General features: G+C 42.1%; 2 protein-coding genes across 2 annotated transcripts in view; one reads left to right on the top strand and one right to left on the bottom strand.

Moving 5' to 3' along the window:
- The first annotated feature begins 7,100 nt into the window (after positions 1–7,100).
- MOB3B (MOB kinase activator 3B) overlaps positions 7,101–20,023 on the top strand; it is a 105,268-nt gene continuing 92,345 nt past the window's right edge. Inside the window, exon 1 of the mRNA XM_064139982.1 lies at positions 7,101–7,228. The gene's annotated coding sequence lies outside the window, so the exon portion shown is untranslated. The remainder of the gene's footprint in view (positions 7,229–20,023) is intronic.
- LOC135192988 (interferon beta-like) lies at positions 13,973–14,539 on the bottom strand. Its single transcript, XM_064176378.1, has one exon. The coding sequence runs from the start codon at positions 14,537–14,539 to the stop codon at positions 13,973–13,975; it is 567 nt and encodes a 188-aa protein (XP_064032448.1).

Raw genomic sequence — 20,023 nt, 5'->3', positions numbered from 1 at the left:
GACTTGCAGAGTGTGATGCTTTGGAATAAGTGAAATATGAGGCATGGTCACACAGTTCCATAATATAACAGAGGGAAGATTTACTGTTGTAATGTTTATGTCTCATGCAAACAACTTCAGTGAAAAAAAAAAACAAAACAAACAACAACACAGTAACATGTGAGATATTTACAGTACCTGGAAGCATGTCAGAAGTATTGCCAGATTTGTCTTTTTTTTTTTTAATGAAAAGACAGCTACAATGGAGGGTATATGAGGAAGCTGCCCAGGCAGCTAGAGATCTGGTTAGGAAAGCCAAGCAGAGTTTTAATTGAACCTAGCCAGGGAAGTCAAAGGGAACACCACAAATTTCTACAGGTATATTAATGGTAAAAAGAAACCTAGGGAAGGTGTGGACCCCCTCAGAAAGGAAACAGGCAAAATGGTCACAAGTGACCAGGAAAAGGCTCAACGACTTCTTTACCTCAGTCTTCACTGCAAAGGCCTCCAGCCACAGTCCTGCAGCCATGGAAGACAACAGCAGGGACTGGAAGGAAGAGCTGCCCATCATAAGTGAAGATCAGGTTTGTGATCATCTGAAGAACCTGAAAATGTTCAAGTCTGTGGGACCCAATGGGATACACCCACAGGTGTAGAGGGAACTAGCAGATGAGGTTGCAAAACATTTCTCTATTATGGCAGTCATGGCAGTCTGGTGAAGTCCTCACTAACTGGAAAAGGGGGAAACATAACTCCCATTTTCAAAAAGCGTAGGAAGGAGGAGCCATGGAACTACAGACCAGCCAGTCTCACCTCTGTACCTGGCAAGATCATGGAGCAGATCCTTCTCAAGGCACTACTGAGACAGGAGAATAGTGAAGAGGTGATTGGCTACAATCAGCATGGCTTCACCAAGGGCAAATCCTGCCTGAAAAACCTGGTGGCCTTCTCTGAACAGGTCACAGCATTAATAGATGAGGGGAGAACAACTGATGTCATTTACCTGGACCTGAGCAAGGCCTTTGACACCGTCCCGCACCACATCCTGGTCTCCAAGCTGGTGAAACATGGGTTTGATGGGTGGACCATTAGATGGATAAAGAACTGGCTTGATGGTCACACCCAAAGAGTGGCTGTCAATGGCTCCATGTCCAAGTGGAGGCCAGTGGAGTCCCTCAGGGATCAGTCCTGGGACCAGTCTTATTCAACATCTTTATCAGTAACAGGGACAGAGGCGTTGAATGCACCCTCAGCAAGTTTGCTGATGACACCAAGCTGTGTGGTGCAGCAGACACACTGGAGGGATGGGATGCCATCCAGAGGGACCTGGAGAGGCTTGAGAGGTGGGCACAAGCCAACCTCATGAGGTTCAACAAGACCAAGTGCAGTGTCCTGCAGCTGGGTCCGGGCAATCTCAAGCACAAATAGAGGCTGGGCAGTGACTGGCTGGAGAGCAGCCCTGAGGAGAGGGACTTGGGGGTGCTGCTGGAGGAGAAGCAGTGTGCACTTGCAGCCTGGAGGGGCAACCAGATTCTGGGCTGCATCAGGAGAAGTGTGGCCAGCAGGTCGAGGGAGGTGATTCTCCCCCTCTACTCCACTCTGGTGAGACTCCACCTGGAGTACTGCATCCAGTTCTGGAGCCCTCATTACAAGAAGGATGTGGACATGCTGGAGCACATCTAGAGAAGGGCCACTGGGATGATCAGAGGGCTGGAGCACCTCTGCTATGAAGACAGACTGAAAGAGTTGGGGCTGTTCAGCCTGGAGAAGAGGAGGCTCCAAGGTGACCTTATTGTGGCTTTCCAGCATCAGAAGGGGGCCCACATAAAAGCTGGGGAGGGACTTTTCAGGTAATCAGGTAGTGACAGGACTAGGGGGAATGGAGAAAAGCTGGAGGTGGGGAGATTCATGCTGGATGTGAGGAGGAAGTCGTTCAGCATGAGAGTGGTGAGAGCCTGGAATGGGTTGCTCAGGGAGATGGTTGAGGCCCCATGGCTGGAGGTGTTTAAGGCCAGCCTGAATGAGGCTCTGGCCAGCCTGATCTAGGATAGGATGTCCCTGCCTATGGCAGGGGAGTTGGAACTAGAGGATGCTTGTGGTCCCTTTCAACTCTGACTAATTCTATGATTCTATGGTTCCATGCATGTGTTGATCTTTCTGTTTGTCTGTTTTCAAATTTTTCTTTTGTTGTTGTTGTTTGAGGGTTTTTTTGGGGGTGTTTGAGGTTGATTTTTTTTTTTTTTTTTTTTTTTGCTATGTCATTTTTCTGTAGATGACACAGGGGAGCCAAGTCATGCTGGTGATTACAAAAGAGGAAAATCTGTTTAAATGTGACCAAAGAGAAAGATATCCTCTACAGATAGGAAGGGTACATAGTGTTCTCTTCCTTTTCTCAAGTTATTCTGCTGCTGAAATGCTTCCAAGTCAGTGAGAAAAAGATGCTAAAAATTTAGGCATGTTCTATCAAGATACTTTGCTGTAATTTCTCCTCCTTATTCCATCACATCACAAAGTACCCCTTCTACTCTGGGTGTTAATTTTAACGGCTTGGAATAAAATTACTGGGTTTTTTTCCCCTTTAAAAAAATAACTTGTAAGAGAACTTTCAAACATAGCATGTCTGATAGCAGTTTAGTTACATGTCACTGGGCTTCTGATCAGAGGGTGTAGCATGGCATAGCCCTTTATTTTCAGTAAAGCTCTGTAACTTAAAATCAATGGAAAGGCCAGTCCAAATACACATAGAAATGGCTGCAGGTAAACACTGAGATGCATCTACTTCAAAACCAGGTTGAGTTGTTTAAGTTATCTTTCCAAGTTCCAAGCCTCGTATGTTTTGAAGCTTCATATGCCTACAACACCTGAGATGAGAGCCTGCTATAACCTAATTCAGTGCAAGATCAGCTGGTCTGAGCTGCCATTGACAGTGGATGAAGTAAAGGAAGATACTTTCTTTTTTTTTTCATTAAAGCACACTAAGCTTTGGGGTTGTTAATAATCACCAAATAGGAAGGAATAAGCTGCTTAAAAGCCCCAGGTGATTCTGCAAGTCAGTATTTAGCAATAGCCTCCTTTGGCTTGATTTAAGATTATCCAGGGCGTCGACAAAAAATAAACAGAAAGTTCCATATAGAATGGAGTAAAAATTACCTCCAAGTTTAAATCTGGCTTAACAAAGCCACAGTGATTTCTTGTAGTCTCAAATCAAAACCATAAGCTGGCCACTAGAAAAGAGAAAGGATGAGACAGGGTCTAATTTTATCTTGCTTTCCCAAGAAAACAGAGTTCATGATAGCATTTTGGTTAAATACAAGTTTCTGTTCTTCCCACTGTCCCTAGATTTTGCTGGCCAGTTTTGCAAAATTGATTAAAGAGTACAAATCTCAAAGATGGAATGTTCCAGCAACTCCTGTACGAATTTCTGACAGGGCAGAGAAACAGGTGTACACCAAATTTGTGACCTACCTTGAAGGCAACACTAATTCAACCACATCAGGCAAAAGGAGCCAAATGAAGCAAAAAAGGACAGAAAAGACCCATAGGAAAAAAACCACTTGTAAGCTTCACTTGAAAGATTTAACTTCTTTCTGAGCATCCAAGCACATCTACCACCAAACAAAGCAACATCACAATGGGTTGCTCCTGCCAGTTTCAATTGATTTAACCCCTGCCATTTGCCCATTTGTATACATCTCCCCTTTGGATTCCCAACATTGGAGAATGCTCAGCAATGTGATGCTGCACTAAACTGCATTTCAGTTTGGTCATACTGACAACAATGAACTTGTAGACCTGCTTGCCTTTTTTTTTCATTTTTTTTTCTTGTGCTGTGTATTTTGTATGGAAGAAAGATGAAAGATCATTGACTTCAGCGACTCTGATGTCTGTGCTTAAAATAAGCATTTCTGCTGAAGTAATCTGACTGGGTTCACAGTCCTGATCCATGGTTTCTCTCCCAACACCAAACTCCCACCGGAGCCTGCTGGTGAATGTGGTAGTGATACTGTGTACAACATGACTGTGGAGGAGGCATCTTCCTGTTCAGAAAGTCAGCTGTCTTTGACCTGCTTTTGAGCACTTTCTTCCTTCAATTTCTTGCTCTTGCTGGAGGACACTAACACCTCTAGCAAGTTGTGGTGACTGGAAAAGAAGAGTGGGGTCATGCATTTAACCTCACGAAAATAATTTAGTCTATAGTTTGTCCTTGCTAGGTTGTAGTTTGTTACCAAAAATAAATCCTTTCAGGGTAAAGCTGGCAGGTTCCTGGTACACTTTAATGATTATGAATCACAGAAGACCAAATGCTAATGCTGTCCTCAAAGACACTGTCTATCCTTGTTGAGTATAAGTGACAAAAAGGATCTTGTCAATCACACCTACTGCATTTTAAAAACATGTCCATGCAGCATTTAGAGTGATGTAAACTTTAAACTTTTGAGGACACTGAAACAATGGGAAGACCATAACTTAAGTAAGTTGTTTGGTTGCTTTCAAAAGGGAGCTTGTCAGAAAAAATGTTTTACTGGGTTTTGAGCTATCATTTTTCCAGTATTTTGTTTAAGTATTGCCAAATACTTTATGACATTATGAATGTGGCATTTTCTCTTTCTTACCTTCTAATTTTTAGCGGTTTGATCCCACATAGTTTCTGTATGCATATTTTACTATCTTTAATTTCCTGCATAGGGATACATCCAGAAAGACCAACAACAACCTGTTCTGTATCAGGAATAGTGTGATAAGCAAAAAACTGTGATTGTCCACCTGTACTCAACATAGGTAAGGGCACAATTTGAGTACTGAGTTCAGTTTTGGGACCCTCCCTGCAAGAAAGACCTTTTGTTGTTGGAGTGTGTCCAGAGAAGTGCAGCAAAACTGATGAAGAGTCTGGAGAATGAGTCTTATGAGGAGAAATTGAAGGAACTGGGTTTGTTTAGTCTAGACAAAAGGATGTTGGAGGGAAATGTTCCTGGTCTCTACAACTACCTGAAATGATGCTGCAGTGAGTTGGGTGTCTGTCTCTTCTCCATAGTATTAAGTTATAGGGTGAGAGGAAATTGCTTCAGATTGTGCCAAGGGAGGTTTAGATTGGATATTAGAACAAACTTTGCATCTGAAAGGGTTTATCAAACACTTAAATAGGCTATCCTAGAGGCAGTTGAATCCCCCATTCTAGGAGGAGTTTCAAAGATACAGAGATATGGTGCTGAGGGACATTATTTTGCACCAGACTTAGCAGAGTTAGATAATGGTTGGTCTTGATCTTTTCCAGCCAAAATGATTCCATGATTCTATGCTAAACCAGACTGCAGCTCAGAAAAACAAAGGATAGACTCACTGTCTGAAAGCAAGGAATTGGTAAACAAGATAAAAAGCTGTTCTACTGGTGTTTTAAATCTGGTCATTCTATTATCAGGAAGATTATGTCTACTGCTGTTTGTTAGATACCTCTGTGAGAAGCACCTAACGGCTGCCACGCTAAGGTTAAGAAGTTGTTTGAAAAACAGTAACTTCTCAGGCAGTTGGTGCTGTGTTTGTGGAGGTACAAGGGCTGCTTCCACTATCTTCATTTGCACGTGTTCAGAAAGTGCAATAAGTTGTTTTCTCCAGGCAACTCTGTCTACCCACAAGCCATAAACTGCTTGCTACTTCTTAGTTGCCAATTCACCTTTTCTTCTCTGGTCTGACAACCAATAGTTCCTAAGTCAAGCTCCTACCTAAGAGGAGGCAGATTCAGTCTTTCCCTTAGGACAGCTGATGTTCAACTTTGCCTGTGCCAGGAGACCTGCTGCCCCACTCCATCCATCATTTGAAAATGCAATGGTGAGGCTGCGCTCCACAGAGGTGGAAAAAGAGGTCACCTTCCTTTGCCCTCACAACTGGAAAGCTTTGCCCTCACAACGGGAAAGGAAGCAATGCCAGTCTTCAACAGACCTAGCAATCTTTTGCAAACCCTTCCCTCAGCCCTCCTCCCCGCGGCTTCTGAGATACAATCCCTCCAGAGGAGAGACTGAGTAGTCCCCTGGAACATTCCTCAACCCTTGCCATGTCGTACTTCTCGTCAGAAAAAACTTCAGCTTTGCATGGACCTTTGTCTTGCATCTTTGCTAAGCTGTACAGTTCTTGCTGGGTTTCACCTGCTTGAAGAGTGAATGTAGTTTTTGCTCTCTTGGCCTTCGCAAAAATAGGATTTCTCAAATTCTGTCACCATTGCCACCGGGTTTGAAATATTTCCACTTGAGAGTGAAGATGTTGGCCACACAGCCATTTTGCTTTAAGTGGCACTGAAATGTGTCTCTGCTGTTACTACCTCTTCTCTCTTCTCCTGTATAATTTTTTCCCCCCAGTGTAAAACAGGGGGCAGATGGGCACATGTAAGGTCCAAAAGACTTTGTTGGCACAGCAAATTAAGAGTTTTTTTTTTTTTTGTCCAAGCTGTATATGTATATATAAGCTATGTATGTCCATCTGAGTAAATACTGTAAACACTCAGGTAGGATTTTTTTGGTGGTGGTGGTGGTGGTTTGGTGTGGGTTGTCAGTTTTTTATCCTCAAGGTTTTCAGACAAGTGACAGTGGTTTTTGATCTGCGGTGTTGTGGTAAAGTGATATCACCGTCTAGGGTAAACTCCAGTGTTGTGTCTACGAGGAAACCTGTGAATGTCGTGAGAGTTGAGAGCTTCCTGCTGCTCGCTACAGTCTCTGTGACAGGTCAATGTTCTTCATTCGCTGCCTAAACTGAGGACAGTTTTCCACCAAGCTCTGCTGAAGACGTCGCAGCTGCGGAAAGAGGTTGACCCTCGGACTGAGCAACAGGAGAGGCAGAGCGCTGTGACGGCCTAGGCTGAGAGGCCTCGGGCAGCCCTGGGAGCTGAGGGGAGCAGCCGCCGAGGGTAAGCCCATATCCCCCTCCCAGAACCAGGCTAGGTGTTCTACGGAGGACAGGCAGTATTGTTGCGGCGGCGCTGGCCGACAGGCAAAAGAGAAAGCGAGGGCGAGACAGCAGGGCCGCCATTTCCTCCGCTACAGCTGCTGCTACTCCGCTCCCGCTAGGGGGCGGCCTCCGACGAGGGCCGGCTCGAGAGTGCGGGACCGCGCAGCGGGTGCCGGGGCCGGCGGCGGGCGGGCGCCTGGCAGCGTCCTGCTGCCACCGGGCTCGTGATACACGGCGGAGACGCTCCGGAGTATCGCATCCCTTTCCTGGCTGTCCGGTGAGGGAGATACCTGGGCGAGCGGCGAGAGTGGTGCAGGTAAGGCGGGGTGGTGGTGCAGGGGTAGCGGGGTCGGCTCGATGTGTGCGAGGGGCTAAGTCCGTCCGTTTGAGGGGACGGCTCGGCCCCTGCGAGGGGAGAGGTCGCTCTCGCCACCGCACAAACTTCCCGCTTTGGACGAGTCGCCGGTTCCTCATCCTACGCAACTCAAATGAAAGGTTCCAGCCCGGCGTGGTATTGGCCCACACCTGCCACACGCGGGGGTCTCGGCCCAGTGCGCTATCCCCCCGAGGAGGGTCTCTGGCGGCCGCTGTGCCCGCCAGCCCCGGGCCTTCTCCTTCAGGAGGTGGCTAAGGGGAAAGAAAACCTGCCCTTCTGACCCAGCCAAAACGGCAGGTGGGCGCCGTGCGAAAGGACGGGGCAGTCCTTGTGAGAGGCGCTTGGCTCCGCGATCACTGGCACTGGGTAGGTGCAGCCTCTGATGGGCTCGGCGCCCCAGGAACAGTACATTTTACTGAGAGCTTTTTATCCTTTCATTTCTCTACTGTCTCTGAAAGATGTGTTGCTGCGTGCTTTCCTCTGGAACTCCCGGGGTTTGGTCATTCTTGCTCGGGCTCTGTATACCTGTTGCCGCACGGTAGATGCCTGGAAGCTGGCGGGATCAAGCCTCCCTCTGGGCAGGGCGAGGCGGGCTCCTGCCGCCCTTCGTGTCAGGCATCGGGGTGGGAGTGCACGGAGATTAAAGAGGGAAAGGAGGAGGCAGGTAGTTGTCAGACTTGGGTTTGGGTTGTCCTGCCCACTCCCTGTTCATTTTAAACGCAGTATGGTGTGTGGCCTTCCGCCGCCAAGCCCATTCGCCTTGCCGCCTTTCTGCGCCGTTCTTCGGACGCGGGAAGGTACGCTCCTGTACCCGTGCCGTGCTGGGCAGAGGAGCGGGAGCCTCAGCACCACACGCTGGGAGTTTTTGGCATGGCAAACGCAGCAGCACAGCCTGTGAAAGCGCAGTTTCGCTGCTGTTCTTTTCATGTTCGGGATGAAGTTCGTGTCTCAAGAAACCTGCCAGGATTCTGGACAGGTTCAGGGCGCTGGACTTACCTCTTAGTTTGCGAGGTTGCTCAGTGAAAAATGCTTTGTATTGAAGTCCTTGTTCATTAGTGGAACACAGGAATCGAAATCTCCGCAAGTCTTTACAGCATCGCGTTTTGACAGCCAGACAGCTCAAGGGCTGACCCAGGGCTCGCTATGGAGAAATGAAAGGTACCATCACTGTCGGCTTACAGAAAACATACAGTGTGAAAGCATAGAGCGATTCTGGTTGGCAGAGCTGCTGAACAGTTCTGCTTGCAGCTGACTGACGCTGCAGATCATTCTGGCAAGACTGCTGCCACTTGGCATTTGAACATGTAGAGACCTTCTTGCTCCCACTTTATGGTCAGATAGGCCCGTTCTGAGGCTGGTTGTGGGCAGCTCTCATAAATAAAATGTTTTAATTGATGCAAGGGTGCGTCCTAAACCAAGTTAGAGCAAGAACAGGTTACTTGTATGATTATCAGATGGATAAGTAATGGCTGAAGATCCTTCCTACTCTTGCTTAGATTGCAGTGATTTCTTATGTAGACAACAGGATTGCTTCTGTTCTCCAAAGCATTTAATGTGTTTTTACACACAGATGTAATTTGTGTATAATGAGGGATACTCGTGAGAAAATCTTCTGGATGTACTTGTCTGACTGGAGAGTTTGTGAGCTAGATGCTCTGTACTGTGTAGACAGAAAGCCTCTCTCCCCCTCTTCCACCATACCAAAGCATGGTATTTCTAAGATTTGCAAACTCTTTGAAGTGGACCAACATTTGTGACAGTTTGGCTTCTCCACTCTCTGAGGTAAAGAGCATTCCTGGCACCCCCCCAAAAAAAACCAACCAAACAAAAAAAAACCAAAACAAAATCCTGAACACCACCCCCTCACCCCATCCCCCAAACCAAAATCAACAAAAAAACCTGGTTCATTTATAACAGCGTATGTATGTCTCAAAGAGGAGCATGTAGGGTAGAATAGCAACAGAAGGTAGATGTGGTACAGTCAAGCAATACTGAGCTCCAGAAAGCACTAAAGAGCAAGAGGAGGTGGATGCAGAGTAGCATGATATCGTTTGGCACCGTGCAGCCTGGAATGATAATTTAATGCTGTTTGTTGCAGTGTTAGTGCAGTAGCTGGTGCTGCTTGGAGTGCATTAGTGAGTGATAGGAAACTTGGGACTGAACCAAATCACTTCATCTCCTTTGCTGATATTTCTCTTATGATGAATGTTTCTTTATCAACTGCCAGCAAAGTACTCAGCATCGTTTGAGATCCCTGAGGAAGGTACTCATGTTCTGGAAGAGAAACTAATAGAAGCAGAGAGGGCCAAATGCCCTGGGAACAAGGATCACAGAACTGTTTGGAATAGCACTTGTTTAAAATTGTTACAGGAAAAACATGGTACTGTTCTTTTTTAATATTTAGTCTTTTGATTGAGTCTGGTAAACTGAGATCTCAGGCAGAATAGTTCATAGACAAAATACAACGTTGTTACCTTTCTCTGTTTTGGGGTATTGTCTTGGGGTTGGTTGCTTCACTGGTATCATTGACAGATAAGAGTTTTACGAGCTTCTTCTGAGCCAGAGACTTAGATGTGTGCAGGTTAAGACAGAGCAAGCTGAAATCAGTAAGATACAGCTGGAATTTTAATGCTAACTGCTGTACTGTTAAATTTACTTTCAGAGCAATTGCCAGCTTGCTACTGCAGTAAGCTTCTTTGGCAATGGGTCATTAACACCTAAGTATATTAAAAGGAAAAGGCTTACAAATTAACTGTGGATATAGCTGAAGTGCTAATAGTTGTATGCAGAGTAACTGAGAGGCTTTTTTGAGTTTGGACCAGTTAATAACAGAAGTGGAGATTTTGCTCCGTGTTCTACTATGGCTTCTCTTGTACTGTGCTGGTTTTCATATGTTCTTCCCTGCTTTACTTTAAATCATTACCTGGGAATGAAATGGATTTTCTGTTTGTTTGTTGGTATAATTTTATGTTGGTGTGGTGAGCTCCGGATAAGGTTCAGAAAGTATTAGAGCAGGACAAGGATGTGGGATTGAAATGTTGGGAAAGGAGGAAGAGAAGGTGTAAAACTTGTCTTGTGAACCATAACTTAAGTCTGATTTACCACAAAAAAAAAGTAAAAGGGAACTTAATCTAATCAAATTTTGGACTGGATGATTTTGGAGATCACTTCCACCCTGGTTAATTCTGTGAAATATGGAATGCACGTGTTAAGAGTGGAGGGCTCCTCAGTCAAGACTTACCAAGATCTGTTTGATCTAGGAAATAAACGTTGAGATTTGATATAAGATAGCTGCTTCTTTTGCTGTTGAGGGCATTTCCTTACTGCACTAATACAATCAGAAGAAAAAAGATTTATCTGCTTTTGTCTGAAGGTTGATATCAAAAGCTTCAGGACTTTAATCCAAAAAGACTGTAGCAAATTCTGTGGCTAGTAATGTGCAGTTCATCCACGTACTTGGTAATGGAGAACCTCTCCTGTCTGAAAAACAAGACTTTCTCTACCGTAGTGAGCATTTGGTTTGGATTTTTTTAAAAAAATTTACACTTAATACCATTCTAGGGTAAAAAACCTGAAATGGAAAAACAGAAAAGTGTCAAGCAAGCAAAAAAAAACAACCAAACAAAAAACACCAAGCAAACTTTCATAATTTTGCAGCTCTGTAGTTTTAAAACAAATGCTAGCTGATGAATGAGCACAGTTTCTAAATCAAGGACTAGAGGGAGTGCTGAACAGGCATTTAAACGGCTTGTGGGGGGCTTGACAACAGTCAGTGACTGGGTGATGCTCTCAGTGTGCTGAACCGAAGGAAGTTTGGCTGAGGGCTGGAAGAAATGAAGTTCCATTTTCTCGTCCTTTGATCATGCATCAGTGCCTTCCTTGTATCTCTAAATCTTGGGAGAGCTGCAGTTTGTCCCCTTTCCAACTCATGACTATCTGTATTTTAAAGTGATCCAACCTGCCATTGATCAGCACATCGTGGTACAAATGCTGGCAGTGCACATTTCAGATGGTACTTCCCTCAAAAATAGGAATTTCCCCTTTTCTTCTTTTATCTAGGCACTGAAGTGTGTATGCATAGTGGCATGCAAAACAACAACCTAATAAAAAATTTGGCCAGATAGATAAGGTTTTGTTTCTGTGAGTCTCCAATTAATCAGAAAAAAATTTACAAAAGCTACAAAATGTTTAATTGTAAAACTTACATGTAACAATAGTAACAGTAACAATGGTAATCCAGAACAAAGAAATGCAGTACTTAATTTTTAAGTACTCCTGTAAAGAAAAAGGTTAATATTTAAAGCTATTTTACTTTGAATCATAGACGACCATATTCAGTCTCAGACCGTGCAGTTCTTCCCACAGGAAAAAGAAAGCGGCATGTGTACCTTCATCGAGGGTTAACACTGAATTCCAGGTGGGAAGTGTGGAAATAGTATTATCTGCAGTAATTTATCTTTTCTTCTGTAAGATACAATTAACTTTAAATTGTAAAAGCAATGGTATTTTGTAGAAAGCTGGCATAGGCAGTTCTTAACCACCTGTTTGCTGTAAACCTTAGCTGACACCAGTCAGTTAAGCTCACCTGCATATCCCAAATTATCACCTCAGTTGATGTGTGGTTTTACAACCACTTTATTTCCTCCATTCAAAAAAACTTTGCATTTTGAAACATGAGTTACAACTGACAATAAAACATATGTGAATTCATAGGCATATCTGCTGTAGATACATAAGGGTACCTCCCCAGAAGAATAGACACAGTAGATGTTTACACACTGTCCAGGGAAGGGTTTTTTTTTATGGTGTTGTCACTACCTAACCAAAATATGCTGTGATGCCTTGAAAAAATAATGGAGTATAGTAGAATGTGTAAGAGCGTGTCCTGTCATTTTCTACTGAAATCTGTGCTGATGCTTGGATTTTCAGAGACCAAAATCTAATGCACATTTGAGCAAAAAGAGGTCTATCTCCAGCACTGATGCAGGTATGTAGATCCAACTAGTTGTAATCTTGTATAGGGAAACCTCAAATTTGTGGGGTTCAGCTCACCAACCTTCTAAAGTTCAGTATCCGATTTTCAGCTGTATTAGTTTCTCACAATAACTATACATTAAAATCAGCAAATTGGAAAAAAAACAAAAAACAAACAAACAACAAATGAAACTGCTGGGATGAGACGTCAATATAGTGTCAGTGTAGTTGCAAAGTGTTTATTTAACAAAGCAGGGATTCCAGAAATTGGTTAATGAGGTTGTTGGGAATTTGACATCAACAACATGACAGATTGATTTTATATTAGTGGTGGACCTGATCTCTCTATCTCAATGTCTAATATATATGCCTAAAATGAGCCAGTTGTAAGTATCTTCTTGTTGTTCAGGAGTAAGAAGACCATTCCACTAAGATTGCTTCAAGCAGAATTAGTAGGATTAGTTTTCCTTTCGCTTTATTTTTTTTCCCCTGGTGTGTGTGTTTTGTTTGCTTATTTGTTTGATCCCTCCTCCTCCCCCCCTCCCCTCCCCCCCCCAGAATGGGAAAGGATTTTGAGATGCATTTAAGTAAAGGAAACACATGGGACTAAAGCTGCTGTCCAATTCTTACATTTCTCAGGCAAAATGGTGAAATTCTGTCCTCAGGTAATAGTAACACCACATTGAATTTTCTTCTCTTTGAAATATTCCATTTTTATTCCCCAATTCCATGTAGTCACAGAAATATCTTAACCCTTTCTCTCTTACATTCCAATTCAACATGTTCCATTTACGGTAAGTGTATTTTAGGAAATGCTTAAAAGTGTGAAGTGAGAAATAGTCCATGGCAGTACTTATCCAGTCTTAATGTGTAGGAAGTGGTACTACTGAGAACCGGAGTATTCAATGTCTGTGAAGTGGCAATTAAACTGAGAAAGACGGTGACTTGAAGCACTGCTTAACTCTGCCTGTATGAAGAAATGTGGGAGAGAAGTGGAAGAAATTTGTTTATATATGTGTCTATATAATAAATAGTTTAAGATTGATGTCTGCTTATGCATTCAAAGCAGATAGAATAGTTACATACCTCTGTGAACCAACATATCCTAAAAATCTTGTTCTATAGTCACTGAATATGCTATATAGAAAGATGAGGTTTGGATAGTCTTGTAGAGATGAGTCTCCTTGCAAAATAAAAAATTGGGTTTTGTAGCTCAGGAAGTTTATTATTTTTCAGTATAAAGAGGTTGAACTCATGTTAAAAACTTATATCTTGTGTAAATTAATTTTTTTAAATGGCGTTCAGGACTCCAGGGACATCTGCCTTCCTTATGCATGTCTGCATCTTGTACTTTTTGCTGCATTAGTAAAGTAATGCAAAAATAAAACATATGCAGCATCCAAATGCAAGAGTTGTTAAACAATTGGCATATTCTGTGGGAAAATCACAAAACTTTTTATAGTGCAAAGCGGGAATGTAGAGGAGTGATGCCCACTTTTTATTTGAAGATCTTTTCTTCTACAGAAGTGGTGATCCAAGTGCCCCTTCATTTGAGTACTCTGTGTTTAACTTAGAGCACTGGTTGGTTTTTGAAAACAAGCTCAAACTATGAATTAAAAAATATTAAAATGTGAAAATTAAAAAAACAATCAAAAAGGGAAAATATATCTGATTCTTAACAAGAGTCCAAAAATTGAAGATCTTACCTCTTTATGACATGTTTTTTTTCATAAGACTGTCAAAAATTAGAAGACACCTTCTGAATTCCATTTGGGTGACTTCCCAGGAACAATGGCTGTATTGCTTATCTTGTAGGAAGTTGGTGATTCTTTGGAAGTACTTTTTCATGCTGAACATAGCACTTTTTAGGATCCATGTTTGAGAGGTGTTTCTTTCTTTTGCTTGGTCCTCTGACAAACAGACCTCTAATTCTTCAATTTGCTGATGAATTCCGTTTAGGAATTTCTCAATCTGGCTTGTGCTCCAAACATGAATGGGAAGATTTTTGCTAAATAGTTGGAAGATCTGTCGGAGGAACTCATAGATGATCACTGTGGCATTCTTCGCTGTAACCCTGGTAATTTCCATAGGGAACTTGAAATCAGTTGTTTGGCTGACACATTGTTGAGAAAAATAGCCACCTATTCTGCGCAGAAGGTTCATGTTGTGGTAGTTCGCTTTAATTCCTTGGAAAAGGCAAACTGGATGTGAGATTTTGATGTACAATGCCAGTGTAATGCAAACTTGTAGTAAACTTCTCTGAACTAAGATGGCCATGCTGGTGAAGTAGTCAGCTCTGTTTTCCTTGCCTTTTTGCAGACCTGTAAGGTTGCAGTGTCTTGGTTGTATTGTCTATGCTCTATGATTCTCTTCTATGCCTCTAAATTTATTGTCTCAGTATGACACACTGTTACTCATTTTGCAGGAATTGCATTTTTATCAGCGGTGATCCTGCCAAAGTTTGCTGTTTATTTCAAACAGTTGCAAAGTTTTGTTTATTTTTGCTTTGACTGTATTAAATTGAAAAAAGAGCAGTTGAGTTAATCTGGTCAGCCAGAGGACATGAACAGATTATCAGGTTACAGTGTCATCTTCTCGTATTCTAGAACAGACATTCTTGCTTTATGCTGAGAAGTTTTACTTTAATGCTCAAGTTGGCAAAGACTCTGGAGGGCAATCATATCCTCAGCTAACAGCTATGCAGATATGCACTCAAAGCAAGATTTCATTTTATTATTTAAAAAAACAGTATATTTTTTAGTAGAACAAATAGTTTTCTTTGAGGAGTGGCTTAAATTTTACTAGCAAAATGACCCTTTTGTTGACATAAATATTGGCTCATCAGGGGCATGTGTTGCTGTCACTGTGCTTGCAAAAAGGAACTGTATAGAACTCTTGAGATATGCTTTTTTCTCCAAAATCTAGCGAGACACTGCAGGACACATTCCAGCATTACACTTGCTGGGGTGGTCCTGAAGATAGGACGTTTTGCTACCAACACAGGTAAATTCAGTCTCATTGAGAGCTCGTCTTCACAGAAAAAGGCTCCAGGATATAAGTTTCCTTACTCTGAAATGTAATGAATCTTTTTCTTTACACAAAAGCGTGTTTTCCTTTATGGCTATAAAAACTTTGGCCAATTCATCAAAAGATGTAAAACAAAATTTCTCAGAGTAGCAAACTATTGAAGATTTTGGAGGAAAAAGCATGTCTTAAGCCTCCAGCTTTCCTGTAGGCCCCCTTGAGGTACTGGGTGGCTCTACTCAGTACTATCCTACTCTGATTCTGTGGTGGTTTTGTTCAAATTAAGTTAATGTTGTCTCCTCAAATGAAGTCTAGTTTTGCCTTTGACCATAACTGGTGAGTGATCTCTATCCTTTGTCTTGACTCTTAAACTTTTTTGGTTTTCTCCTCATCCTATTGGAGTGAGTGAGCAGCTGCATGATGCTTTGTGCCATCTGGATGACCTTAGACTGTGACAGTGAATATTAAGATAAACAAAAGTTACAACCCCCATATTTGCATCTCTTCTTTTATGAATCTTTGACGATTGCTAAATCTGTATGTGAACCAAAGTGATTTGGTCACTGAGTCATTCAGAGAAACCTAGGGGATGTGCTGTAATTCAGCCTGGATGAAAAAAAGTGTAAGAAATCATTTAGTTTGAAAAAGACCTTAAAGATCATCAAATTTGTCTGTTATCTAACTACCAGGTCTGATGTTAAACCATGCTCCTTAGCTACCGCATCTCTGTGTCTTTCAAAAACCACCAGGGATCGGAATTCACATCCCTAGGAGCCTGTTCCAGTGTTTGAGAAACCCTTTCAGTGAAGAAGTTTCTTCTGATATCCAACCCAGATTTCTTCTGGTTCAAAAGTTTAAATGTCGCATCTCAGGAATATGTGACGTAAGCTGCAAAGGAACTTCTGGATGCTCTTGAACTTAGAAAGTATTTTGTTAACAAAATCTTATGTTGATGCTTTAGAGGACCTGTGGTAATGTGGCAGACTGGAAGTTTTATTCAGATAAGTTTATTTCGCGAGCTTCAGGACGACTTCGGCAGTTAGGGTCCTATTAATATACTGTTGCTCCTGTGGTTATTCTTCTCGTTCTGCCACTAATGCTCTGGTAATATCATGGTATTCTCATAAATTATCTACACCCAGAGCTCTCCAGAGCAGCTGATTATGAATAAAATTGTGGGGAGGATGATTTTGTGTTTGAAAGACTGAACAGTGAATCCGGAAGTCTGTGAGAGATTTAGTGTGTGGATTTTGCTGCAGATATTTTTGGTGTGTCATTGAATTGGTTTCAGTTCTTGATTTAAAGACAGATATATTGCATTTCTGTTGCTTTTGTTTGCTGTATCTGTTTGTATTCCTCTCCACATTTAAAATATGTATGATTTCTACCATTGCCTTTTTTTTTTTTTAAAGTCATTTATCAAAGTGGTGTAGGCTAAATTGTAATTAGCATGTAGTGTTAAGATGTAGTGTCAGGAAGATCAGAATATCTATTTGAAATTTTGTGTAATGAAAGGTTGCTGAAACTTGTACTAGAAGGATTACTGAGTTCTCCTGAAATGAGATCTATCACAAAAGGTCCTAAGACACATTTACTAGTCATTACATGGTGTGCAAAGCAGAAGCAAATTTGTTTCTCTTTTTTTTTTTTTAAATTGACACGATGTTAGACTTAAAAAGGAAGTAGAATTTCTTTTTTGAGATGGTCATAATATCAGAAAAAAATCTGGCTTCAGTAGACTTAACTGAATAGAATAGAAATAAGTAGTGTGGTGAGCAAGATCTTGATGCATGGCTGGAAGTGTATAGGGAGAGATTAATTACGTATGCTGAACTGAAATGGGTTCAGTGGAGGCATCAATTGAGAATATATTATATCATATTTATATCTAGGATACAGCTAGAATAATCACATTAAGAATGTCTGTACAGTAATGACAAAGGCATTGGAGTCTGATCCAAAAGCTTTACCATCAAGAACGTGATTTTAATGTGTGGACACGATTTTGATAGTTCAGTTTAGAACTAAATGCTAATTCATCTCACCTTTGATTTGACACACTCTTAGCAGTAAAAACCTCATGACAAAATTTCAATGTGGTGCATGCATACATGGCTCTGTTGCATTAAATGAAACAACACTGTTTTTAATCAGGTGAGTTGAGTCCTTTGATCTATTAAACCAACATGAAAAGCAGCTTAGCGTTGCAAAGCTGCATCTGATTCCCTGTTAAACAGTTTTATTTGGTCTTCACACTGGAGAACAGAACTGCACTCCCAGTCATTCTTTATTTTCCTTCCACTGTGATTCCAAAGGTAATCCATGAAGTGTCTCAATGTTGACAAAAAACACTAATATTTCAAAGGGAGATTAAGCAATAATTTAGTCTTTTAGCTGTTACTGGAGAAACTGAAGAAATTTTCTTTTATCAGCAAACAAAAAAAAGAAAAGAAAAGGCAACAATGTTGGCATTAATGTGACCACTCTGTGTCCCCTGCATGTGTTGATCTAGTTCTGTGTGTATGTGCTGTGCATGTATCTGTGCGCATGTGTGCCTGCTGGAAACACACACTCAGCCTGTCTACTGGTTGAACCTGGAGGCATGGAGCAGTGGCTACCTCATCTCTCTTGGGCTACTGGATTCTACCTACCCTAACAAATTACGATAGTTTTCTTTCAGATGGGGATCAGCAACTAGCACTATGAGGACAGGCTGAGGGAGTTGGGGTTGTTTAACCTGGAGAAGAGGAGGCTCAGGGGGGACCTCATTGCTGTCTACAACTACCTGAAGGAAGGTTGTAGCCAGGTGGGGGTTGGTCTCTTCTCTCAGGCAACTAGCAACAGAACAAGGAGTCACAGTCTCAGGTTGTGCCAGTTGTGCTGATACTGGGATGAAGTTCTTCACAGAGAGAGTGATTTGCCATTGGAATGGGCTGCCCAGGTCACTATCCCTGGAGGTGTTCAAGAAAAGATTGAACAAGGCACTTAGTGCCATGGTCTAGTTGATTGGATAGGGCTGGGTGGTAGATTGAACTGGATGATCTTGGAATTTTCTTCCAACCACACTCTTCTCCCCTTATTTGTGTAACTGAAAGCTTTATGAGTGAAAGAACACTTTCAGGGACAAGGAGCAAAGATTGATTTTTATTGAGTATCTTCCATGGATAAAATGTGGAGGTCATAGTCTACCAGGAAACCTACAAGAGACCCTTCCAAAATACCCTACAAGGGCTGCTTTGCTTTCCATGGGAGTTTCCATGTTACTGTGCTCTCATAATTTTTGTGTTAGTTGTTGGTGTTGGTAATGTTCTCATCTGCTTACAATCAATTGTAATCAACAAAGTAGCATTATTGTTCATCTGTAAAAAGGTCATCTTGGCTGCCAATAAAGTAGTAGTCATGAAGGCATCTCCACAGTGACAGGAGATAAAAGGTTCCTAATGCTGTCTCACTTGTAATCAGACAGTGCTGGCCTTGTTAGGATTGCCTGTGCGGTAAAATAAGAAACCAAAATGCTAGTCTAGATTCCAAGAGAGAGAGACTCACTTAGTTTTCTTGCTGGACAGCATTTCTTTACTTCTGGCAGGAGTGTAAGCATCACTGTATTTCTTTTTTCAGCCGTGAAAACCCTCGAGGCCTGAATCACAGATTCCAATAAATGTGATAGGGAAAGCTCCACCCAACGTTGTTTACCCTCAGCTGCAGAGGAAATGTTTCATGCTACATGTGCTTTGAGAGATCTGTGTGAGTCAAATTACTTTTGGGAGCAAGCCTTCAAGAAGGCTAGAATGGTGTTTAGCTTAGGTGAAGTTTTACCACACATCCAGGTTAGTCTGATAGCTCTTACTCTAAGAATTAGCTCAATTTCTCTCCTGTTTGGGCTTAGGACTCTTTCAGCTTGGGAAATCAATGTTGACTAAAGGTCAAATCCCCTTCCCTTTCTCCAAGAGTGACAGGGAGGGGAAATGACTATTTTTTGCCCGCTTTTCTACCTTAAACTGACTCATCAGAGTAGAGCTGGTGCTGGGACATGGGAATGACCAAAAGAACACGGCTATTAGTTTGGGAGCAGAACCTATTTTCATCACCTGAGGTAATATGTTTAGGCTTGGGTGATCTGATCTTGTTGATTTCTTGTGATGATAACTCTGAGGAAAAAAAATCTGTTTGTTAGCTTTTCAAGTGATGCTGACAGTTTGGATCAGATCCGGTCTCTGTCAGACTTTTTTAAGGTCTGGAAACAACTAAAAGGCTAAGGGCAGTGCCAATTTAACTAGAGATTTCTGACTGTTCTGTGTTCTCTCTTGCAGAGCTGATGCCAGATACAAATCAGCCTCAGTTGTGTAATAGGCTGCAAATATGCAGTGTATGCATACAGTGATTCTGTAGGCCATCCTATATCATCCTCATGACGAGTAACAGACTATTTCTTCTCACATTGAGTAGAAGGCAACTGCTGTTGTGATGTTATGAAAACTCATGTTGCTGACAAATCCCTTTTATTTAATCATGGCAATCTACTTGTAATAAATGTCTTGAACAATGTGGCACAGCTGTAGAAAGGCTGCTAATTGTGTAGAGATGCAGAATTGCCTAGAGGTGAGGACCTGTGCTAGGTGTATTTATAATTAAAAAAAAATTAATAAACTTAGTAGTTTATGAAAAGTGGTTTCTGACTCACTTGATTCTCCACCTTCTCATGTCGGCTGCAGTTTTCAGAAGGTAAAGCAGAGGATG

Source organism: Pogoniulus pusillus, chromosome Z (genome assembly GCF_015220805.1).
Source record: "Pogoniulus pusillus isolate bPogPus1 chromosome Z, bPogPus1.pri, whole genome shotgun sequence".
Lineage (NCBI taxonomy): Eukaryota > Metazoa > Chordata > Aves > Piciformes > Lybiidae > Pogoniulus > Pogoniulus pusillus.
Note: the sequence above shows the minus strand (reverse complement) of the source record. Positions and strands in the feature narration are given on the sequence as shown.

What these genes read in the sequence shown, in the direction of transcription:
- LOC135192988 (XM_064176378.1), bottom strand. Translation starts at nt 14,539, where the DNA reads ATGGCCATCTTAGTTCAGAGAAGTTTACTACAAGTTTGCATTACACTG.